At 51.2% G+C, this 25,150-nt stretch overlaps 1 protein-coding gene across 13 annotated transcripts in view; it reads right to left on the bottom strand.

Annotated features, from left to right (window-relative positions):
* The window catches only part of Gtf2ird1 (GTF2I repeat domain containing 1), an 87,348-nt gene that overhangs the window by 10,937 nt on the left and 51,261 nt on the right, over positions 1-25,150 (bottom strand). For 7 of the 13 annotated variants that reach the window (XM_060382240.1, XM_060382239.1, XM_060382241.1 and 4 more), the window contains 14 exons: positions 20,831-21,014; positions 17,765-17,790; positions 15,948-16,056; positions 14,471-14,508; positions 13,917-13,997; positions 12,902-12,991; positions 10,175-10,222; positions 9,341-9,406; positions 8,183-8,366; positions 5,932-5,981; positions 5,682-5,837; positions 4,112-4,195; positions 2,883-3,066; positions 1,682-1,710 (listed from right to left, as the gene is read on the bottom strand). In XM_060382240.1, coding sequence (XP_060238223.1) covers positions 1,682-1,710; positions 2,883-3,066; positions 4,112-4,195; positions 5,682-5,837; positions 5,932-5,981; positions 8,183-8,366; positions 9,341-9,406; positions 10,175-10,222; positions 12,902-12,991; positions 13,917-13,997; positions 14,471-14,508; positions 15,948-16,056; positions 17,765-17,790; positions 20,831-21,014 — 1,329 coding nt within the window. The remainder of the gene's footprint in view (positions 1-1,681; positions 1,711-2,882; positions 3,067-4,111; positions 4,196-5,681; positions 5,838-5,931; positions 5,982-8,182; positions 8,367-9,340; positions 9,407-10,174; positions 10,223-12,901; positions 12,992-13,916; positions 13,998-14,470; positions 14,509-15,947; positions 16,057-17,764; positions 17,791-20,830; positions 21,015-25,150) is intronic. The other 6 variants (XM_021646658.2, XM_060382233.1, XM_060382237.1 and 3 more) reach the window with 2 other exon arrangements.

Raw genomic sequence — 25,150 nt, 5'->3', positions numbered from 1 at the left:
TCTGAGTTTGAGGCCAGCCTGGTCTACAGAGCTAGTTCCAGGACATCTAGCTAGCACTACACAGAGAAACCGTGTCTGGGAAAACAAAACAAACAAGCCAAAATCCTAAAACCAAAGAATAAAACCCATCAATCAAGTAAATACACCAGTTTCAAACTGGGAGTTTAAGATTGTAGACAGGCCCCGTGTGATTGCAGCTAGTGTCAGGAGCGGGTGATAAAGTGACACTCAGCAGGCTCAGGGTTTTAGCACAGTGGATGAGGGCAGGGAGGGAGAGATGGTGGGGAGGGTGGTCACAACGTCCAACTTGGCTCCCGCAAAAAGTGGGGACGATCTCCTTTCAGATCTCAGCCAGGTGAGTCACATGCTGTGGCTCTGAGAAATTCTCTTAAACTCTTACGTTTCCTCCTGTGAGAAAGTAATCAACCCCAGAGTGGGAGCATATAACTCTAATATCAAGAGTGGGGGCTGAGGCAGGAGGATCACAAATTTGAGGCCAGTCTGGGATACATACAAAGACTCTGCCCCCCAAACAAGTGGGGTGTGGAAGGCAGGGAGAGCCTCGGGGCTGTGGGGATTGGCTGAGGTAAACTCACTGAGTTTCTACGGAGGCAGGAGGTCCAGCCACACTTTCGCACCGCGCCTACCTCCCCTTCTCCCCCCCCCTCGGGGGACAGGAGCAGCACCACCCAGCAGTACCATTAGCTCAGGTAGTCACCGGTTACCAGTCTGGAGCCAGGAGGCCTGCATTCCCAAACTCAGGAGTTGCGGTGGAGGGGAGGGGCTTGTTAGGGAACCAGGGTCAGCCCCACAGAAGGGACCTCCTGGATCTCTCACTGGTGGACAGCCCTCTGTGCTCACAGGCCTGCCCAGCTGTCCTTCCTGAGGAAGTACTCATTCCAGCCCCAACCCCTCCAAGCCCTGGCTCAACCTCTGACCTCACCCAGGGCTTTCTCAGTGGGCACAGGAGCACAGAGTCTACTCAGTGAGCTGTTGCAGAGGGTAGACGAATGCCAGAGTTTCTGTTTGTTTTGCTTTAAAATCCTTTGAAGAAAGGGTCTTGGGGACTAGAGGTAAAGCTAGAGATATAGGGGCTTGCCTAGCATGCAAGAGACCATGGTTCCAGCCCCAGCAACACATACAAAATCTCTTTTTTGGGGAGTTGGGGGAGAGTCGAGTCCAGAGAGGGTTTCTCTGTGTGGCCTTGGCTGTCCTGGAACTCACAGAGATCCCCCTCCTTCTGGCTCCTGAGTGCTGGGATTTAAGGCGTTTGATACCACGTTCTGCTACATATAATCTTAACAGGCTTGATTTAGCCATTGCCCAGCCCCTGACTAGGGGATTCTAGGCAGGTGCTCTACCACTCGGACACACCCCAGCCTTTCAGTGGGGATATCATAGGAGTTCTGTTTTTGGTTTGGTTTTTCAAGATAGGGTTTCTCTGTGTAGCCCTGGCTGTCCTGGAACTCACCCTGTAGACCAAGTAAACTTCAAACTCGAAGGTCCACCCAGGGCATCTGCAGCCTTTCCCCCCCAGCCTGAGGCAGACACACAGGGGGCTGGGGACACAGCAGGGCAGTACCCAGGTCCTGCTCCTGGGCTAGGCGTTGCACTCCCAGAACCGGGCATGAACCCCACCCCAGCGTCACATACCTCTCAAACCCACAGACACACCACTTACCAGGCTTTGGGATGAGTCCTTGGAATGGCCTGGAAGGAAGCAGAAGAGGGGCTTCAGGGGGTGACAAGACCAAGTACATGATGATACCCGCTTGCTAAGAAACTGCAAACAAATGCCCAGGGCCCTTTTCAGACGTTAGCATTTAATGTTTGACTCTTTGAGAGAGGACTTCCCAGAGCCCAGGACAGCCCTGAATTCCCTATGTTGTAGCTAAGGCTGACCCCGAACTTCTGATCCTCCTGCCTCTACCTCCTGAGTGCTGAGACTACAGGCGTGCATCACTACCCTGATTTAGGAGGTGCTGGGGCCAGAACTCTGGGCTTCGTGTGTGCCACACACTCTGGGAGCCAGCCAAGCCGCGCTGTTTTGTTTGAGAAAGGGTCTCATCCTGCAGCATGCAGCCCGGGCTAACTTCAACTTACCACCATCCTGCATCCACTTCCTGAGTGCCGGGGCGAGAGGCATGTTTTGGGGTCTGTACCATGTGTGTGCATGTGTACAGCATCAGGTACTCTGGGTACGAGCCTGCCAGTGATTGACTTTCAGTATCTTCCTCAGTCATTCTACCTCGATTTGTTTTGAGACAGGGTTTCTCTGTGTAGTCCTGGCTGTTCTGGAACTCACTCTATAGATCAGGCTGGCCTCCAACTCAGAGATCCACCTGTCTCTGCTTCCCAAGTGTTCGGATTAAAGGCTGCACCACCCCCCAGCACCGTCTGGCTCGCTCGCTTGCTCCCGCCCCCTCTCAGTGGAAAGGTTTCTCACAGAACACAGAACAAGCCACTTAGCTAGACTAGCTAGCCAGCTAGCCCCTGGCTCCCCGCTCCTGTCTTCCCATATGCCACCGCTGGGCTAACAGGTACATGCCAGCATGCCCCAATTTTTATACAGGTGCTGAGGTGCATCCAAATGCAGGCTTGCTCAGTAAGCACTGGCCCATGAAAGCAGCTCCCGGGCCCCAGAAGCCACATTCTAACCAGATGCCCAGGCCACCTGTGCAAAGGGTTTGCTTTGTCATGGGGCTGGGTTCGGGGCTGCTGCGGGTCGGAAGGATGCACAGTCAGCGTGGGGGACCCCCGGACGATGTCTGGTCTGCCTCCCTCTCCAACAGCCCCCCTGGAGGAACTTCTGGAACCAGCTCCCGATTGGAGCCAGTCTAATCTCACCCCCACCCCACCACCCCCCTTTCCTCATCTGGAACCTGGTGACGGTGAACTTGATCTTGTCAGCCACAGAGAGGATCCTTTCCAGGTTCTGGGAGCCGAAGGTGCAGGGTTTGCGGAATGGGATCCCGGGAGGCAGGCCCTCGATGATCACCGAGCCTGGATTGCTTTTGATTCGCTTGTAGGGTACCTGCACTGGGTATTTGATGCCCAAGGCTTCACCTGGATACAAGAAAGACGCTGTGCCAGTCAGGAGCAGGCTGTGCCGCCTCAGTACGGACACTTCTCTCCCAGCGGGCACAGGGCCCTTTGGGAGAGTGTGTGTGGGTAGATCTTGGAGATGAACGTGGGTACTGTTCGGGGCGTTTCTGGTGTGAAGCCATGCTGGGTGGGCCTCCACTGTGTGGTTCCAGGTGCTGGGTTACGGCAGCGGTTCCGGTTTCTCAGGCTCCCTCCGCTTCCTGAGACAGGGCCTTATCATGCAGCCGTGACTAGCCTCAGAGCTACGCCAGCCTCTGCCTCCCCCGTGCTGGGATGGTGGGTGTTTGCCATCCTGCCTAGTTCACGTGATGTCACTGAACCAAGGTTTCACACATGCTCGGCAACTAGTCACCAACCGAGGCACACCCCAGCCTCTATTAAAAAAAGTTCAAGATCACATTTTATTTCTTTGTGTGTGTACATGTTCCACGATGCACACGGTAGAGGCAAGAGTGCAGCCTGCAGTTGCGGGCTCTCTCCTGTCACTCTGTGGGTTCCAGGAACCAAACGCTGGTCAGGCCTGGCAGCAAAGACCCATACCCTGCAAGCCACCTCAGCAGCTCGCAGCCACGCTCTCTATCCTGACAAAATCATACTCTGTAGCTCATGCTGGCCGGAAACTCAAAGCAATCCTGCTGAGACTTCCGGAGAGACGAGGTTACAGGTGTGCACGGCCAACCACATCCCTCACTGTGTCTCCAGTCCCGGGCACACACAGTCGATGCTCAGGAAACATAAAGGAGCTGGCGAGGCGACTCGGTGCACAAAGGAAACCCAGCAAATTGAATGTGATAGCCAGGATCCCCACGGTGGAAGGAAAGAACCCACTCCCACAAATGTGATCACCGGATTTATGGTGGGGTACCGTGCCCGTCCAAACAATAAATATATTTCTTCTTAAAAAGCAAGAAAATACCTAAATATAGATCAACATCTCTGCCGATATGAAGCTGACCACCGGCAGGAAGCGCCCTCCCCCTCCCCCTGACCCTTGCCTGTAACTCACCATATTTCTTGTTAAACAGGTCTTGGACTTGTTCCCTAAGTGTGTTGGCGATGTCGATCCGTGAGAGTCTGGTGTCGTAATTTTCTGCAAAGCGAATACAATTACGGACAGAGGCTGGTACATTAAAAGGCACTTGATGACTTTTACAGGAAAATGATTTCCTAATTACAGGGAACTCCTTCTCTGGCAATTAGCAGATCTTTGGAGTGGGCCCCTCAGAGTCCTTCAGAACCAGTCTTCATGAGACTCGTGTGTGTGTGTGTGTGTGTGTGTGTGTGTGTGTTTTCCCTAGAAGGACTCACACTGTTTCAACAACAGCAATGAGAAGAAATTGAGTTAATTGTTGACATTTGAAAATCAACAAAACAATAAACAAGCCTGGAGGTGAGACACCAGGGAGAGGAGGGTCTCTGTGCCTTCGGCCAGATGGGAGTGGGAGCAAGGGCTTCAAAGAGCTCACGGGAGACAGAGGGACAGAAGGGAATGTCCACCCCACCAGGGGCTACTTATTATGTGGTGGTACAGAAGATGAAGCCCAGAGCCTTGCAGATGGCACAGAAATACTCCACCACTGAGCCACACCCCAGCCCCTCACTGGGGGATTCTAGGCAGGTGCTCTACCACTGAGCCACACCCCCAGTCCTTCACCTTGGGTGGGGATTACAGGCAAATGCCCTAATACTGGCCTATGCTGCTATTTCCTCACAGGGAGGGGAAGACTCTAGTCAAGGGCTCTACCATTCTGAGTTACTGTTGATTAAGGACCACCATGCACCTTTGACCTCAGGGAGGTTACATTCTGTTCTGGCCTTAGAAGGGAAAAGGTATGGATGTGTGGATGGCAAGGAAAGGAGGAAATGGCCTCTGGTGAAACTCTCAGACTGCTTCGGGTCTGCCTTTAGGGGTCTACACAGGGTGAGGTACGATACACAATACGGGGCGGAATGTTCCAGCAGCCTGGGAGGAGGGCGTGACAAAGGTGACTGGCAGCCAATCTCAGGTTTTGGTTCCATCATTGGTCACTGCTGCCTCTCTCAACTCCTCAGAAGTATGTCGACCACGAAGTCATCCAGGGACTCACACCAGCCACGCCCACTAGTTCTCTAAGCTGCACACACATAGCCTGTGTTTTGTTCTCAGTTACATCCCTATTGATAGCCAGGATGTTGGCTGGCCTCTCATGCTAAGGGGGCCAGGAGTCTCCTCTGAGGCCTGGCGGCAGGCGCTCCTTTAACATCTTCCCCTGGCCACCACTTGCTTTCCTGTCTGCCTTTCTGGTTCTGACCACCGTCTGCTCCTCCAATTTCACAGCAGTGAGAACTGGGCTGACTGAGGAAGGTAGATGGCCACGCCCCAGATAGAACAGCAGCTCTGGAGTCCCCTTCCCGACAGCCAGACGCTAACTCAGAGCTACCAGGCTACAGTCTGGCTCCGGAACCAAGTCAGGCACCCTACAACCCACCGGTGGGGCCCAGCCTTCCACTTCCACCTTTGTCCCATCACCGCCCCCCCCCCAGCCACTCAAGGTCATGACCCTGGAATGCCTAAGCTTATACGGGCCTAAACTTACCTTGAAGTCCCTGTCTCTTCGGGGTCTCGTCCACAAGACGGTCCCAGGAGTCCCTCTCTGGGGGTGGGGTGGGGAGAGAAGGCAGGTGAGGAGGGAGCACCCGGGGTCTCAGGTGGCATCGAGGGGGCAAACCCGACAGGGGCAGTGGGGAAATGCCTAGGGTAGGGGATAGGACAGGGGCATCAGGAGGGGTATGGCAGAGACTCGGCACCCGCCCACACCCACCTGTGTCTCGCCCACGCCCCGGTACCTTGAGTATCCACAACAGGTTCTTTGACTCCGTCAGTGAGCAGTTCAGGTCTAGAAAACATAATCAGCGCTGTCAATGAGATCTGTCCAAGCATCGCAGGGGTGTTCGGCAGCACCTCCGGACCTCAGTCTACAGATCTGGCTGATGGGCTTTCTTAGCCCTGACCAACACACAATTAAGGTCCCTGCCACACGGGGGCAGCCATCCTGTTAACGGGAGCTACCAACAGCTCTGAGCTCTGAGGATCCTCCCAAGTCCTGGGCCGGCTGGTGGTCCCTGCTTTTGATGTTATCCGATCCCTACTGCCTAGCACTGAAATACAGCCTCCATGTGTGAGCGAGTGACTACCAGGGAAATGATGTGTGTATTACACGTATGTGTATAGGTGCCTGTAGAGGCCAGCAGTCAGCAGACGGCATCTTCCTCAATTGCTCTCCACGTTAATTTTTGGTAATTTTTTTTTTTAAATTGTGTGTGTGTGTGTGTGTGTGTGTGTGTGTATGTGTGAGAGAAGAGAAACAGTGTAGTAAGAGACAGTGTAGTGCCTGAAGAAGCCAGAAGAGGGCGCTAAGACAACTGGAGCTAGAGTTACAGGTGGTCATGAGTGGCTGGTCCAGGACGCTGGGAGCCAAGCTCAGGCCCTGAGAAAGGCCAGCAGGCATTCCTCACTGCTGAGCCATCTCCACTGTGTGTTTGTAAGGTCTCTCCCTGAACCTGCGGCCCACATATTTGGCCACACCGGCTGGTCAGCAACACCAGGGATTTTCTTCTCTCTACTCACTGTGGATCACAGGTTCACAACACCTCACCTGGCTCATTTTTTGCTCATACTATTTGGGTACCGAGGTTTAAACTCTGAGCCTCGTCTAAAGCAGCTCTTGTTTTGTTTTTCTTGTTGAGATGCGGTATTGTGATATAGCCTGAACTTGACAGCCGTGGCTCTCAACCTGTGGGCCAAAACCCCCTCGGGTATGGGGGAGGTGGGAGCTGAGGGCAAGGGGATGGGTGGGTGTCCAACGCAAATTTTACAGGGGTCGTGTAAGATCACTGGAAAACACTGATATTTACATTATGATTCCTAACCACAGTTATGAAGAGGCAACGGAAGTAAGTTTATGGCCGGGGTCACCACAGCATGAGGACTGTATTAAAGGCTGCAGCGTTAGGAAGGCCGAGAACCATGGATCTACCTGTTCCTACCTCAGCCTCCCCAGGGCTACTATACAGTTAGAAACCGTCACACCCAGTTCTAATGGAGAACCAGCAGGGCAGGGTAGCTCGTATCTATAAGACCAGAGGACACGAAGGGAGGTGGAAGCAGGAAGATCAGTAGGGTCAGCCTGGGCTACACGGTGAACTCCAGAGTAGCCTGAGCTAGAAAGGAAGATCCTGTCCTAAAAACAAAAACTCTCAAAAGCCAAACGCACCAAAACAGAGAGCCAAGTAAATAAAAAAGAAAAGGAAGGAAGTGTCTGCAAAGTGGACCGCGGGAAGATGCCAGTTTGCTGCTGCTTCAACAGTGTCCCTGAGGGGTCTGGCCAGCCCCCACGTCTATGTGTACAACTTGATTTAAAAAAAAAAAAACAAAAAAAACGCAGCGTATGTGTGTGTGTGAGTGTGGGCCACAACTCACATGTGGAGAGCTGAGAATAAGCTTGCTGGGGTCATTCTCTCCTTCTAGCACGCGGGTCCGGGGACCGAACTCAAGCCTTCAGGTTTGGTGGCAAGGACCTTTATGGGCCAAGCCATCCCACCAGCCCTTGTCTGGTTACATTCACTTCTTTATTACGTGTGTGTGTGTGTGAACATCATGCCACGACACGCATGTGGAGGTCAGTTCTCTTCTGCTGTTTGGGTCTAAGGTAAAGGTTGCGTCTCGACCTTCCTAACGCCATGACCCTTTTATACAGTTCCTCATGGTGTGGTGACCCCAAACACGAAATCATTTTCATCGCTGCTTCGTAGCTGTAACTGCGCTACTGTTATGAACTGTAATGTAAGTTATCTGCGTTTTCCCATGGTCTAGGCAACCCTGGGGAACCGTGGCCTGACCCCCAAAGCTTGGGAGCACAACGGTGGAAGGGATAAAGTTCAAGTCCATCAGGCTTGACAGCAAACATTTTCACCCGCTGAGCCACGTCTCTGACGCCACCCTCAGACCTGCACGCTCTTCCTTGTTTCTTCTTTCATTCTGTTTTGAGACTGGCTCTCAGCATGTGTCTGTGGCTAGCCCGGGAACACCCAGACTTACCTTTTGATCACAAACTGGATGCTGTTGCTAGCCTCCAGGATCTTCCGCAGCTTGGCAATCCCAAAGCAGTTGGGTCTTCGGAGAGAGATGCCTTCAGGCAGTCCCAGGACGAACAGCTCCTCGGGGTGCATCAGGAACTTGGAGTAGGGCACCTTGACTGGCTCTGAGGTACCAATGGCTTTGGCTGCGAAGACACGGCTACTGTCAGGCAACCCCGAACCCCAATCCCGGCCTCCACCTCTCCACAGGAGCTGCTTTAGGTGGGGGCTTTAGAGACAGCACTCAGTTGAACCCCATAAACTTGCCAGAGGGCAGAAAGCACATCTAACCTGCAGGCAAGGATGAAGGTACCCAGTGAAGGTGACTTGTCTGGAGGCACACAAACAGCCCAGGAACATGAACCCACTCTTCACTCCTGCCTTCATAGCAGAGAAACCAGAGTATCTCTGCCATGTGACTGCTGCCCCCTCTCCCCTGAAACCGCCTTCCAAACCCCCAAACCTTCACAAAGCCCAGATCTAGGCATGCCAGATCTAGGACTAGCCCTATCTGAGGCTCTCTGCCCCTGCCTGGTGCCTTGAGCCAGCCATCATTGACAGCTACAGCAGGCTTCACAGTTCCGCATTTGCAAAGCAGACTTAGGACTATGTGTGGAAGGCAGGAGAGGGCTCGTGAGAAGCCAGCACCTGGCAAACTTGAGGAGCTACAGAAAACAGGCCTCTTTAATCTCTTCCATTTTCCTGGACTCAGGTTTGTCTTATTGTAAGGCTGGGAATGGAACCAAGGGCTGATAGGTGCTAAAAAAGAACTTTGCCACTAAGCCATACCCCAACCCCTCTCTAGGGGATTCTAGGCAGGTGCTCTACCAGTGAGCTACACCCCTAATGCCCTCACACGGTAGCTCATAACCATCTGGTGCCCTCTTCTGGCCTGCCGGCACACACACAGGCAGAATACTGTGTAAATAATAAATAAATAAATCTTAAAAAACAACAAAAGAATGTGTGGAGCAGTAGGCCAGCAGGGTGGAATTCTCTGCCAGAGGCTATTGACATGGCTGAGCTATAGGGGCCAATCAGTCAAGTGTTACCATCCTGAGGGTGGGTCCCAGCTCTGTCCCTGTCTCTGACCTGCAGGACTGTCCCTTTCCTTACTCACCATATTTTGTGTTGAACAGCATCTCCACCTGCTTCCTCAGGGGCCGGATCACATCTCCGGGGCTCTCTGGAAGGCAAAAGACATGTGTTGAGTTTCCTAGATAGAGAAACTTGGTGCTTCTTAGCTCACACCCCAGCCCTGAAGGCATCAGGAAAGACCCTGTGGTGAAACTTTGGAACGGAACAAGGGAAAAACGGCAGCTCTACAGAAGCCTGCTGTAACTCCTGGATTTTGCATACATGATTGGGAACTATGCCACAGCGGAGATCTAAAAGGTTTGGTGGCTGTTCTCTGACAGCATCACTTTCAGGTCAGCTCGCTCAACAGCCATGTAAAGCACGCAACGTAAACAAAGTAAGCCTGTAATTTGCACGCACTGCCACCAGGGGGCAGCAAACATTTCCTAATAACTTTACAGGTATCCTGCCTACATCAAGCTGGGTTCTACAAGGTGGCATTCATGCTAGTGATAAACAGAATTTCACTCTTACCTTGGCCTCTCTACCTACCCTACCTTATTCTCGGCAGGGAGGGGGAGAAAGGACAGTTGTTCTTATAGTATCTTTTATACAGAAAGCAAGCTTTACATACTAAAGCCTAAAATCTTGCTCAGGAAGGTGAGGGCACCACTTGTGCAAACCGAAGGTAAAACTTGACTCTGACAGAAGCCTGCCGGTTCTGACACACTCTAGAGCTTTCTCCCACCCGGCGCAGCTCACACAGGGCTCCCAGCCCAAACGCAGGGTGCTGGAGAGAGATGGGAGGGGAAGGAGAATTTCTCACAGGGCCGCAGTAGAGTGGAGAGGGAATTACGGGAGACAGACAGGGCCTCACCTTCCGCTGGCCTCTCTTCCGGCCATGGGTCCTCACTGGGGCCTTTGTCTGTGAGAAAGCAGAGGATGTTAGGAAGCCATGTTTATTATCTCCTGAGGTTTCACTGTCAGGAGGCTCGACTAAAGGAGTGATAATCAGGCTAGAGAGCTCAGATAGAGGCAGGGTAGCACACCCCCAGATGGGACCAGGACACACCATGCCCTTCAAATAGAAACCTACAATCGCCTTTGACAGGCCCCCTTCGAGAACCCACCTCCAGCCAGTCTATTCCAGACACTGAAGAGAATGTCAACATCAGAAGTTAACGCACCAGGATTCAGTGATGAGAGACCCACACCTGTGATCTTAGCAATTCAGAGTCTGAGCATGGAGGACTGTGAGTTTGAGGCCGGCCTGAGCTACAAAGTGAGACGATGTTTCAAAAAAAAGCCAAGGGCCTGGAGCACAGCTCAGCAGTTGTGTCCTTGCTTAGCAGGCACTCGGCCCCAGATTCCATTCCCAGCACCAAAAAAATACATTAAATACATTTACACATACAGTGTGTGTGTACATATATATGTATATATTTTTATATTAAGAAGACCATCTCTCCAACCTCCATTTTTAATTTTGTTTAATTATTATTTTTTTGAATCAGCAGAAGATAGTCTCAATAAGGGGTTCTCTAAATCAGAGAGGTCTGTGTGTAGAGGGCTGTTACTGACTTTGTTAATTGATGTGGGAACACCCAGACTAAAAGGGAGTGGCTACATTCCCCGAGTCTGGGTCCTGAACTGTGAAAGAACAGAGAAGGCGAGATGAGCAGCAAGCATGAGCACATCATTCCCTCTGCCCTGGACTACAGAAATGATCGCGATGACTGTGACTTCAAGTTCTGCCATCCTGACCCTGCAATGATGGACTGTACCCGGGGCCTGTGAGCCAAACAAACCCATTCTCCCTTACGGTGCTTTTTTCCAATGTTTTGTGCTCACACAAAAGAAATAAAACAAGAACGCTTATCATCCCAGCAACTTGGGAGGCCGAGTCAAGAGGCTTGGGAGTTTGAGGCAAGCCTGGGCTATACAGCCATTTCAGTACTGGCTGCACAAGTTAGTGAGGTCCTATCTCAGAATCTGAAAAAGGAGAAATGTGCACATGTACACACAAACACACACTCACACAAAGGGCTGGGGATACAGCTCAATTGCAGAGTGCTTGCGTGGGATGTGCAAGGCCCTGGGTTTGATGTTTGGCACTCCTTTAGGTTATCTGTGTAAGCTACAAGTAAAACAGCAAAGACTTTTCTAGGGCTGAGTTCAGTTCCCAGCGCCCGTATCAGCCAGCTCACAACTGTCTGTAACTCCAGAGAATCTGATGTCCTCCTCTGTCCTCTGAAAAAAGCAAGTACTTTTTTTTTTTTTCGAGACAGGGTTTCTCTAGGTAGCCTTGGCTGTCCTGGTGCTTGCTATGTAGACCAGGCTGGCCTTGAACTCACAAATATCTGTTTTCCTCTGCCTCCCAGAGTGCTGGGATAAAAGGTGTGTGCTATCACTGTATGGCATAGAAAGTACTTTTAACTGCTAAGCCAACTCTTCTGCTCTCACCATTTTGAAATAGGGTCTCATATCCCTCTGGCTGGTCTTGAACTATGACAAAGATACTTGTGCTAATCCTCCTCTCTCTGCCTCATAGGTGCTGGAATTATGGGCGCGTGGTACCACAACCAGTTTATATGGTGCTGGCGATGGAACCCAGGGCTCAGGAGTGCTCAGGTAAACAACCAACCAACTGTGCCACATTCCCAACACATTTGAAAAAGAATTAATTGAACTTATTTGTGTGAGTACATGTGTGAGTACGTGTGTGTGTGTGTGCGTGTAGGGTATACGCATGCCACAGCAGACACATGGAAGTCACAGAACAATTTAATTTTAGGGTATTCATTCTCTCGTTACACCATGGGAAGCAGGCAGATCTTTGTTCGAGGTCAGCCTGGTCTACAAAAGGAGTCCAGGGCAGCCCAGGCTACACAGAGAGACCCTGTCTCCAAACAAACAACAAACAAACGTGGGTATCAAGCTTGCATGGCAAGTGCCTTTCCCTGCCAAGCCAACTCTCTAGCTACATTTTTGGTATTTGGAATCAGGGTCTCATGTAGCCTAGGGTGACCTTGCCATATGGCCAAGGAAAACCTTGAACTTCTGATCCTCCTGCCTCTCTCTGTCGCCCCAAGTGCTGGGATTAACACCACGTCTGGCTTGTTTGGGGAGTTGTTTTCATGTGTTCATTCTGTCCCTCCCTACGGTGCTGGGAATAGACCCCAGTCCCTCAAACAGGCTATGATTAGCTATCTGCTAAAGGGCTCTGACATGAAGATGAGTGAAGGACCAACAGCAACTCTTTCTTTCGTTGTTTTGTTTTTTGGTGTAGTGTTGGCTGTCCTGGAACTCACTCTATGGACTAGGTTAGCCTCAAACTCAGAGATTCACTTGCCCCTGCCTCCTGAGTGCTGGTATTAAAGGGGTGTGCCACCACTGCCCAGCTCCTCAAAGCATCCAATCAAGTGCAAATATTTCAAAATCCAAAGACACACCCCAAGTTGCAGACATGCATGGTCCCACATATAGCCCCTTGACTGTTGAGTCTTCTCTAGCAACAGCAAAGACTTCCTGACCCGCCTGTCCCTCCCTATGGCTCCCCAAGGTGGTAGGTCCCCAGAATGGCCAGTCCCAGCCCACCTCTTACCAGCCGGCATTTCCATCCCATAACCAGAATCCTCTGAAGGCAGATGGCCAGGTAATGAGTCAGTCATCTCCTCAGAGGTTGGTGAAGGATCTGAAAGCAAACTCCAATTGAGGAGGGCATCTTTTACACATTCCACCCTTCATGGTCCCTGACATGGACCAAGCAGGTCTACAGACCATGTAGCAGGATATCTGATCGTGAATGCCAAGATTGTTTACTGGGAAAACCTGTTTCTAGTTGTGGTGTAGCTCAACCCTAGCACACACCTTTAATCCAAGAGCTTTCTGCTTGAACAGGATTAAGTCAACCACAGGTCAAGAGATGGAGCAAGCAACCGGTTGACAAGGAACGGACATAGGAAAAAACCATAAAGAGTAAGAGGAAGCCAGGAGGATGGATAGAGAGACATACAGGAAGTAGAAGGGAGGGACATTCAGTTTGGGGGATGTTTTAAAATGGTGTGGGGAAAGAGAATTTCTTTTTGGGACGTCAGTTGGGGAGGAAGGTCAGCTGGGTGCTCCTCTGCTCTTTGGGCTAGTAGGCTTTCAACTCAGACTCTGGCTCCCGAGTCTTCAATGGTAAAATCGAACAACTGGCATTTTGTTAAAAACAACACCAAGACTCTAAAAGAAATCCATGTAGTCAGGGGTTGTACAGCTGTGTGGGAAGGTAAAACAGCATGACTGAGGGCTTCAGAGTAGGTTCAGGGCTGGTTCGGTCAACTCAGGGAGATCTCGTCTCAAAATAAAAACTGAAAAGGGGGAGAAAAGGGAGGTGCTGTGGCTCCGTGGTAGAGCACCTGCCTAGAATTCCTCAGTGAGGAGCTGGGGTGTGGCTCAGTGGGAGAAAACTTGCTCAGCACATGCAAGACCTCAAGCTATATCCAAAACATTGGGGGACAAAAGAATCAACCTGGATACAATGGCCTGATGGAGCAGGCTGCAAGCAGCACAGCAGCACAAAATGTGCAGTCAGGAACAGGGGTGACAACAGTCCTTCAATGCGTGTTTCTTACCCGAAACAGTAACCTGAATAATATCCAGCTCCTCTGGCTCGATTTTGATGGGCCTCAACATTCCTAGCTCTCCTGAGGTTCCTGCAAAGGGAACAGGGAGAATCCAGTCAGGCGGGGGCATGAGCGTGCTGTACAAAGCACATCTTTGCAGAACATTCTCATGTCTGTGAACTGACAGTGAACAATTAGGAAAAATCATTTTGGACCTTGGCTCCTGGACAGACCAGGAAGGGCCAGATGAGCCCTTGGACAAGCTCAAGCCAACCCTGAAGACATCCTGAAGACGGAGTTGCTTATCCACAGGGCTGGAGAGCTGGCTCAGCAGGGAAGAGGGCTTGCTGCTCTTGCAGTGGTGATGCCAGGCCTCGGTGTCTATTCTCTGCCCCTCCCCAGAGAGTTCCCAGCATGCTCTGCTGCTTGTGTGTGGCTTGAGGGATGGCGTGGAGGCCATGGCACAGAACTATCCCCGGGTATTATGGGTTCACAGCCTGGGCGGGGCTCTTCCTGGTTCTGTCCCCACAGAATATACACAGAATATACACATGCCTTCTCACCTGGCCCACAGTCTTCAGAGACGCTGCTCTTGTCTGACCTGAGAAAGGAAGGTGGGGAAATGACCCGGTGTTGACCTTGTCCTGAGCTGATCTGCTCAGCTCCACCCCCCCACACTTCAAAAACAGCACTCCATCTGAGTGTCGCAGAGCCCCTTTGTGACGCCTGTACTTGAAAGATGCACACAGGAGGATTGCTGAGGGTTCAAGACTCTTTAAGAGTCTGTCTCAGAAAACAAAGCTATGGGGCCAGAGAGCTGGCTCAGGAGTGGCGAGGGCTTGCTTGCTGTCCTTGCAGAGCAACCAAGAGCAGTTCCCAGCACCTACACGGGGCTCACAACCATCTGTAGCTCTGCTTCCAGTGTGCCCCACGCTCTCTTTTGGTGTCCATACGCACCATCTGTACATATGTGGTGCAGAGAGATACACCAGGCACAGGCATTTAACATAAAATATAAACAGTCTTAACCCAGGCACGGTGGCTCACGCCTCTAACCCCAGCACTTGGGAGACAGAAACGGGTGGATCTCTGTCCGTGATCCAGGGATCGGCCTATTCTACCAAATAAGTTCCAGGACAGCCAGAACTAGACAGTGAGAACCTGTCTCAAAAACACAACAAAAAAATAAACAAAACACCACACATCTTGGACCCTACGCTTTCACAGAACATGTGTCCATGTCAGGGACCAGCTTCTCAGGGCCCTGGCTCCTGGCTCCTGGCTCCTGGCTCCAGGGGTCCTGACTCTCACTCTCATCTCCATCTTCCTGGCCAGCAAGTGTTCTACAGCTCATGACCTGGCCTGGCCCGTTTTGGAGCCTATAAGCTTAGCAAAGTAGCTAGATGGAACACAGTCGGGGATTAGGATGTCTGTGGACAAGACCTGAGACATGAGCATTATAAACATATGACTGTTCTCATTTAACCAAAAATGGGTGGGGGAGGGGGGCTGGAGAGATGGCTCAGCAGCTAAAAGCACTGGCTGGTCTTCCAGAGGTCCTGAATTCAATTCCCAGCAACCATATGGTGGCTTACAACCATCTGTAATGGGATCTGATTCCCTCTTCCTGCTTGCATTAAGACAGAGTACATTTATATATCTTAAAAAATAAAAAAACAAAACAAGGAAGATGGAATCCACAGTTTTGCGCACACTAGGCAGGTGTACTCTACCACTGAGCCACACCTGCAGCTCAAATGGCCAGATGTTATCCCCCTCAGTTCACAGCCTGGGTTGGGGAAGAGGGCCGGTGAGCAGGCTATAGGACCAACTAAGGTCCCTGAGCTTATTTCAGACACCTGAAATACCTAATCCTTGTTCTCTTGCTCCCATTTGTCTCTCAGTGGCCTAGAAGGTGTACATTCGGAGTCCTTTTATGTGGAAACCATATGCCAAAATGGAGTGATGGCAACTCCTCAGGCCTCAGCCCTTCCTTTACTGTGGAGAACACAGGCCTAACACAGAGCACAGGAACCTTACCAGGCAGTCCCAGCCAGGTCCAGCATGGTGTCCCTACAGACCTCTGTGGGAGTGTCTTCTGTTGGGCTGCCTGGCTCCATCTTCATTGGGTCTTTGGTAAACTTGTTCCCTGTGGGAAGAGTTGTGCTTGAGAACATGGCTCTTCAGAGCTGGGCACAGCGGTGCACACCTGTAATCCCAGCACTCAGGGAGGCAGAGGCAGGCGGATCTCTGTGAGTTCAAGGCCAGCCTGATTTACAAAGTGAGTTTAGGACAGCCAAGGCTACACAGAGAAACCTTGTCTCCAAACACAAAACAAAACAAACAAACAAAAAAAAAAGATGCTCTTCAGCCAAATGTGTTAGCATACCCTGTAAACCCAACATTCAGGAAGCCGAGGTGAGTTCGAAGCTGGCTTGGGCTACACAGAAAGACCTTATCTTGTGAACCCTCAAAAAGGGCCTCTCCTGTTGGTGGAGATAGCTGGGAAGTGGCTTCTCTAAGACATTCCTCAGGGCATTCTTGGAAGGGTAGGGCCTGCATTTGTTCTCTTCTTTTGGGGGTTGTCTGAAACAGCTAGGAATTCATCTGTCCACACCCTGCCCTCATTCTGAACAGTTTTCTCCACCCTCCACCAGGGCTTGATAATATAAGAAAAAAGACCATTCCACCATTTGCCCCATAGGATCATTTTCTCGTTCACGTTTAATAAAACCAGAAACTACAAGGCAGCTAGCGCCTCTTTTTAGTTTTTCAAGACAGGGTTTCCTAGCATAGCCCTGGCTCTTCTGGAACTCACTCGGTAGATCGGGCTGGCTTCGAACTCAGTGATACGCCTGCTTCTGCCTCCTAAGTACTGGGATTAAAGGCATGAGCCACCACTGCCTGGCCACCTAACTCCTCTTATCATCCCCATGTCACAGATGGGAAAACTAAGGCCCACAGAAAATGTCCACAGCTAGGAAGCTGGTGGTAGGTAGCAAAGCTGTTAATGGGGCTCTGGTATGTCACACCTCAAGGAACTGTGTAGCTTTTGGTGGCTGTGATACAATTGACAACTTCCCTCCTTCTATTCGGTGTCCAACTGTCATGGGAGGCCTTAGGCCACAGCTCCTAAGGGAAATGACAAGGCCCCACTTGTCCAGCACTTCACTTGCTTTATCTAAGGGATCATCCCCATGCCTGCAGAGTGGCTGGCAGCACGTGCCTGCAAATCTCAGCTCTCAACAGACAGAGGCAGAAAGATCTGGAATGAGGCCAGCCTGGGTTACACAGAGTTTGAGGCCAGGCTGGACTATATAGTGAGACCCTGAGTAAGAAATCATGGGAGGGGGTGGTTAGGTAAAAGAAGATAAGAAAAAATACACAAGGAAGCTAAGGTGCTGGGAAGACTGATCTCTAGGGGAAGTGCTTGTCAGGGATGAAAACCTGAATTTGGAGCCCCAGCACACACAGGGGACTAAGCCAGACCGGGGAGCAAGACAGGGTCAATGGGCAATGTGTCTCTCAAAAGGGTAAGGGAGAGAGTGACTGTGGGAGACAACAGTGTTGACCTCATGGAAATTTACACAGACACACAGGCATACACATGCACACACGCACACACCAACACAACACAGCAACAAAAACCACAGTAGTTCCCAAGAAAACCTGGCTGTATGTTTAGCAAATGGTAGCACTGTTTTCTCCAAGGAGACTCTAAATTCTAGAGTGTCCAGTCTGTGAGTTGCTGGGAACCCAGAGACCACCTATAATCCCAAGATGCCGAAGAGGACTCAAGACAACAGGGTCAGCTCTGAAGTCCCCAACTCCAGAAGAGATCAACAATACCCACTCACCTGTGAAAATACGATCATCAAACATCCTGGGAAGAGAGAAAAGAGAACATAAGAAAGGTGAAGGTTGGTCCCTTCAGAAATGGCACAGGGCTGGCCACCCATGTGGGCAAGTGTTGGGGGACTCAGAATCACCATGGAAACAAACCTCTGGTTAACTGAGAAGGGAGACTCTAAGTGTGGGTGGCACCTTCCCATGGGCTGGGGTGCTGGACTGAATCGAAAGAAGACAGCTGAGAGTCACCATTCAACTGCTCACTTCCTGAGGATCCATTGTGACCAGCTGCCTCACATTCTTGCTGCCAACCTTCCCACCATGATGGACTGTACCCCCTCAGACTGTGAGCCCAAGTAAACCTGTCCTTCCTTAAGCTACTTTTTCCGGGGGAGAGGGGGGCTGTTATAGCAGCAATGAAAAGTAACCAATACAGAGCAAATCTGAGATCTCAGAATGTGGTTTCAGGATGTTTTTCTGCTTCGCCAGAGATGGAATGGCCCGCGACCCCTCTGCTCTCTCTGATGATGAACCAGCTCCCAAACCTCCCTCCTTTGCTGCTGCAATGAACAATTCAAGCTCCCGTCCCAATGCTACTCCAGGCACAAAAGACCCATAGAGGTGTTTTTGTTGTTGTTTTGTTGTGTTTGAGACAGGATCTCATGTAACCCAGGCTGACCTCAAATTCCCTCTGTAGCCAAGATGATCTTGACTTCCCGATCCTTTTGCCTCCATCTCTTAAGTGCTGGAATTACAGGACTTGCAACACCATGTCTGGATTTTTGCAGGGCTTCGTGGGTGCCAGGCAAGCATTCTACCCACGGAGCCACACCATCACCCAGAGTCTTGTCCATCTAGCCGCTGATACACGTGTATCTAAAAGTCAGGCTCAGCAGAAAGCAACTGGGAGAGACTGGACGGACGACAGCCATGGAAGCTGACCCGAGGGCTCCTTCAGGGGTGTTCTCAGAAGAGCCCAAGCAGGGCAGAAACCAGGGTGTCCTGTAGATGGCTAGAAGCAAGGCCCATCTGCATAGGCCTCCACCTTATGGATCTACAGAGACCTGGAACCCTGTGGCAAGGTCAGATCACAGATGGACCGACTGCAGGCGAAGAGGCCCAGGGATGGCTTAAGGACCAAAGCATGCAGACAAAGCCTCCAAAGTCCAGGCCAGGGATGGCAGGCACTCCCCTGTAGTCCCAGGGTTTCAGAGGCTCAGAAGGGTGGCTCTTGAGGTCAAGGCCACTGGCTATATATTGAGACCTTGTCTCAAAAAGACTAACCACAGTTTGTTATTGTTACTATTTCTGTTTTTTGCTTTGTTTTGTTTTTTGAGACACGGTTTCTCTGTGTATCCCTGGAAGTCCTGGAACTCACTATATAGACCAGGCTGGCCTTGAACTCAGATCCCTCTGCCTCTGCCTCCCAAGTGCTGGCACTAAATGAGTGTGCTGCCACCACCACCTGGCTTAACAATAGTTATTATTGCCACGAACAGACAAGAGAAATAATTCCCAAAGAGAAAGCAGTGCAGCAGGGGTTGGAGGTAGGGGTGTGTGTGTGTGTGTATGTGTGTGTGTTTGCGTGTGCGCATGCGTGCATGCAATTGTCCATATGACACAAGCTAGTGTCAGCTGAGGAGTTGCCCACAAGCTTGGCTTGTGGGCCTGTCTCTGATGAACGGTGTAAACTGATGCAGGAGGGCCCAGGCTGCTGAGGCAGCATCATCACTGGGCTAAGAAAGCTGAGCATGAGCAGGGGGGAGCCAGAGCGTGAGTCAGTGAGTCAGCGAGCAGCGTTCCTCCGTGGTTTCTGCTGAGTTGCTCCCTCGCTTTTCTCAGTGTGGACTGTGACCCGGAAGCGGAAATAAGCCCTTTTTCCTCCCCAAAGCCGCTTTTGGTCATTGCTGTTAGCACAGCAAAAGGATGAACTAGGACAGGCCTATGAGTGTGTCATTGAGGGCGGACGATGGTCAGAATGTCTGGTAAGAATGTGTGGAAGTGTCACAGACCCCATTTTGGATGATCAGTGACTTAGAAAGCTATCGAGAGTGCAGAGCACGGCAGTGCAGACCTGTAATCCCAGCACTTAGGTGATGGGGAAAAGGGGACAGAATCCACGGTCATCCCGGGCTACACAGTGAGCTCACAGTGCACAGACGCTGTCTGTGGAAAACAAAACCAGGTTCAAATCCCAGCATCCATACAGCTCACGGCTGTCTGTAGTGCCAACTCCAAGGGACCTGACACCTTCATGCTAACGCACATAAAATAAAATTATTTAAAAAAACAAACCAGCAAGCTGGGTGCAATGGCAAACCCCTGTAATCCCAGCCCTCGGGAGGCAGAGGCAGGGGGATCTCTGAATGTTAGAGGCCAGCCTGGTCTATCTATTAAGTTCCAGGACAGCCAGAGGTACACAGTAAGTCCTTGCTTCAAATAAAAAACCAACACCAAAAACAGAAATAAATAAATAAAAATAAAAGAAACGAAAAAAGCCAGTAAGGGTAGACTGAGTTGGGGCTCAGAGCACGAAGCTGAACGTGACTTCCTGTTCCTCCTCCAAGGAGAGACCGGGGGTTCCCTGCTGTTCCTGAGGCTCTGGAAGCTCACATGCCATCTGGATACCACAAGGCGCGACACAGCCCGAGAGCCACGCGGCTGGGAACTAGCTTCCTGTCTGGAGGCCCTCTCCCCCTGCCAGCCCCACCCACTGGCCCAGCAGCTGCAGAGTTAACAAGAGGACCATTATTTATGAGGTACAGTGGGGGGAGGCTGGCACAGTCAGACCACAAGGGGTCTCCCATCATTTTTGCAGATGTGGAGGTAGAGGAAAAAGCCAGACGACCTCAGACGATGTCTGGGCAGGAGTGCTTACTGCATGGACTAGGGGCTCAAAGCACGGTCCTGAGCTCCAGAATCATCTGCTCCTCGTTTTGCTTTTGTGGTTCTGAGGATAGAAAACCCAGTTCCTTACACGTTAGGCAGGTGCTCTACCACTGAGCCACACCCCCCAGCCCCTCACTGAGGGATTCTAGGCAGGTGTTCTTTCACAGAAGCAAGCCAATCCACACCTCTTGATTATGAAGTGAATGCTGTGTCGCTCCTCCAGAATCCGTTTCAGCTTGGGCACCCCGTAAGTACAGGGCCGCTTAAAGGGGATCTTGTCCGGGATGCCCACAATTTCCACAGCCTCAGGGTCACAGGCAATCTTCCTATAAGGGACAGGGACCATGTGGTCCAAGCCCAGGGCTTCCGCTGAAAGGGCAAAAACATAGATGAGTACAAGAAACAAGTCACAGGACACTGTGGGCCAGACCCAGCTCACAGTCCCTCCCCCTCTGAGGCTGCACTGGCTGTGCAACAAGAGAAACAACTGGGAAACCTTTCTCCCTTTTCTTGCTTTCTGAGACAGGGTCTCATTGTATAGCCCTGGCTGACTCAGAACTCGCTGTGTAGATCAGACTGGGCTCAAACTCCAGAGATCTCTATGTTCTGCTTCCCAAATGCTGGCATTTAAGAGCAGCGCCACCTGGCCAAGTCTTTATTTATTTATTTATTTATTTATATTTTTGTCTTTTGAGACAGGATATCTCTGTGTAGCCCTGGCTGTCCTGAAGCTTACTCCAGACCAGGCTGGCTTGAACTCAGAGATTCACCTGCCTCGGCCTCCTGAGTGCTGCGGTTAAAGGTGTGAGCTGCCATGCTCAGCCCAGAGTGTTTCTTAAAAACCTTTACTGCTTATGTACTGGGAGGCATTGTTACGGCCACAGTCTGAGTGTGGAGGTCAGAACTCTCCTTCTATCATCAGGGATCGAACTTAGGCCGTAAGATTTGGCTGCAAGTGACTTTACCAGCTGAGCCATCTCCCAGCTCCGTCTGCACCTACTTGAGTCAGTGTCTTGTTATATTCACCAGAATGACACCAAATTCACAGCAATCCTCCTGCCTCAGCCTCCCAAGAGTTGGGCTTCCACACCCGGTGAACCACACCAGGCTCCAAATATTGCTTACTTTCCTTGGGCAAGCTAGTCCTCGACTGGGGCTTTCCCTGTTCTCCCACGGTTGTGTTCCTGTGGCCCAAAGCTGCCCTCCAGCCATTCCCGGCCACGTCAGGGCTCGGCAGAATAGTCCGGGCTGCTTCAGGAGCAGCATTGTTTTCCTGTCGATGTGTCCCGGGCCTGTGTGTTGGCAGCGCTGGCAGCCAGCTCTACCCTGTGAAGCCACACTTAGCTCCTTGTCAAATTAAACCCTGGCAATCCAAGCAGCTGTCAAATCATGTCTTCCCCATGCCCGCCCACCTCCTGTCTGGGAGCCACCCGCCCTGCCTTCAGTGTTTGGCCAGTTGCTTTTTGGAGTTCAGGAGAACTCAGGACCATGCAAGGTCAGCCTCAAGGGACTCTCCCCAACAGCACCCCCAGCCACCGACAAGTTCTCTTTGCACCCACGATCCTCCTGCCTCCATTTCCAAAAAGCTGGGATTACAGGTGTGGCCCACCAGGCCTGGTGTATGCGGTGCTAAGGACAGAACCCAGGGCTTCCCGCATGGTTGGCAAGCACTCTACCAACGGAGCCATATTCCCAGCCTCTTCAGGGTTTCTGACAGGGCCTCTCTTTACAGCCCAGGCAGGTCTGATAGTCTTAATCCTTTTTGCCTCAGACTCCGGAACGATAGCACTACAAGTGTGCACTATGATACCTGGTTTCTGTTTTGTTTTGTTTTGTTATTGTCCCTATATGCACCCTACCCTGTCACAGGCCTACATAAGCATATATGGTAGGCAGAAGGGCGTCGCCAGGGGCTGGAGCGGGCTCTCACCCAGGCCTCATTCTCTTGGACATACCCAGAGTTTCCTGCTCCATGCAGCCCAGGGGGCTCACCTGACTACATGAGGACGCTCCTGTGCAGACAGCCAATTAGGCCACCAGGCAGGACCCACACAGAAGGCCTGAGCTACCCGTCCCAAGCCCATCCAGCATGTCAGGAAGCCTTTCGACTCTCTAGCTTTAACCTCCACTAAGCCATCTTTTTTGGCTTCCTCATCACGCACTCCTGGACACTAATGCCGACCGTTGTATCCGACCATATTCAAGGCCTCACAGTTGTGTGCATCTGCATATCAGGGTCCACAGCCAGATGATCTTGCACACAATTGCCCAAGGCTCTCTGCACTTGTACTCAAGCACACACTACTGTCTGTATCTGTTGGGGGCACAGAAGTTCCTGCATCCCAGATCACTAGGGAAACCAGGAGTGTTAAACTCACAGGGGCCTCTTCTCAGTGGAGGAGAGAAAATACCCATCTTCCCACCCCGAAGGCTGGGCTGCTACTGACCTGGTGACCTCTCTGCTCTCTATGGAGGCAGACCTCTCCCCTCCCTAACTAAGCGTTACCCATCCTTGGGGAAGATGTCACATGGACTCTGTGGCCTTTCAGCTCAAGAACCCACCCCCGTGGTCACATGTACTTGTAGAAGAACACAGAAGTTTCTATGTAGCCACACCTCAGACTCCGCACCTGTGCACCTGGAACTGGACTCTTTGTTGCCTGGAAACCTCTTCCCCAATTGTACTGTGTTTTAAATATGCTGACAGTGGACCGCCTGGCATTGGACTCCAGAAGTCTGATCCAGGTTGACAAGGTCAGTCAGCACTGGGCTTTTATTCTCATCTCTCTATGGGGTTTGCTTTCCTGTCTGACACCTGCAGGGACCCGTTCGTGCGCCTGCTGTATGCGCCTGCATGCACCTAGCCCACGTGTCCTTCAGGCAGCGATGGCCATGCTGCTTGGACATGAAGTCATCCCCAGGAATGATGACCTCATGCCTCTCACGTCGTGCCTCAGGCCTTACTGAGTGAGGGGCTCTGCGTTGGGGACCAATTCCTAAATATTTTACCAAACTCAGCTTTTGTGTCTTCTCCTCCAGAGTTTACTTCCCTAGGGTTAAAAAGACCTGTCAATCAGAGGACATAAGACAGGCAAACAAAGCAGAAAGCCCAGAGGGTGGGGTAGACCTGGGAATCCCAGCACTGGGGAGAAAAAGGCAGGAGGATTTCTGTGCATTCAAAGCCATCCTGGACAGTAGAGCAAAACCCTGTCTGAAAAACCAAGCAAACAGCTGGGCGGTGGCAGCTCGCCTTTAGTCCCAGCACTTGGGAGGCAGACGCAGGCAGCGCTCTGTGAATCCAAGGCCAGCCTGGTCTATAGCTCCAGCACCAGGACAGCCAAGGCTACATAAGAAACCCTGCCTCAAAAAACCAAAATCCAACCAACCAACCAACCAAAATCAACAACAAAAAAGGGTGAGCGTTCCACCTCCAGCACTGAGTTGACCCTATGAGGCGGTGCACACCTCTAATGGAGGATAGAGGCGAGAAGTTCAGAAGTTCAAGGTCATCCTTGGCTACACTGGGAGTTCAAAGGCAGCCTAAGTGAAATGAAGACCCTGCCTCTAAATAAATAAACAGACAGACAGACAGACAGACAGATAGATAGATAGATAGATAGATAGATAGATAGATAAGGAAAATAAAAGGAAAGAAGAAAGCAGGGTAAATTTGTCATGCATATAATTAACATATATCACGCATATAACTAATAATATAATGCATATAATAAAGTGTATTATTGGTGGACTGAGGCAGTTTGGCCTCAATAGCAATTTCAAGGCTAGCCTAGGTTTTGAAGTAAGAGCCTGTCTCCAAAAATCCAAACGTGGGGAGGGCAGATGGTTCGGTGGGAGAAGGTGCTTTGCTGAGAAGCCCAAAGACGTGAACTAGCTTCCTGGAATCTGTATGGTAGAAGGAGAGAATCAACTCAAGTCTGTCCTCACACTCCAGACCCACCACACACACGAAAAGTAAATGTAAAACACTCACACACCCAGAACAACAAAACCACAAAAAAGACAAGTGCTGGCGATGATGGGTCACCAGGCAGCGGCACTGAGCACCAAGCCTGACAACCTGAGCCCAACCCACAGCATGTAAAGGACGGATGGCGAGGTCACATCCTGAAGGCTGTGTGTGTGTGTGCCAGATGCACACGTAGAAAATTAAAGTCTCAGCTCAGCTGGCCAAGTGCCTGTCTTCCAGACACGTAGATCCAACACTGATGCCCAGAACCAATGCAGAAAGGCCGAGAGAGGCCTGCAGTGCTGGAGCACGCCTTTACCCCCAGCACTCTGCATTTGAGGCCAGCCTGGTCTATAGACCGAACTCCAGAACAGCCAGGACTACACAGAGGAACCCTGTCTCGAAAAACTAAAGACAAAACAAGCCAGCAGGGGTAACTTGCCTTGTAGCCCCAACACTGGAGACATGGAGAAAAATGGGTACTAAGATGGCCGTGTTGGCCACTTTTGCCAACAGGACACAAGCTAGGGTCATCTGG

Source organism: Meriones unguiculatus, chromosome 4 (genome assembly GCF_030254825.1).
Source record: "Meriones unguiculatus strain TT.TT164.6M chromosome 4, Bangor_MerUng_6.1, whole genome shotgun sequence".
Taxonomy (NCBI): Eukaryota; Metazoa; Chordata; class Mammalia; order Rodentia; family Muridae; genus Meriones; species Meriones unguiculatus.
Note: the sequence above shows the minus strand (reverse complement) of the source record. Positions and strands in the feature narration are given on the sequence as shown.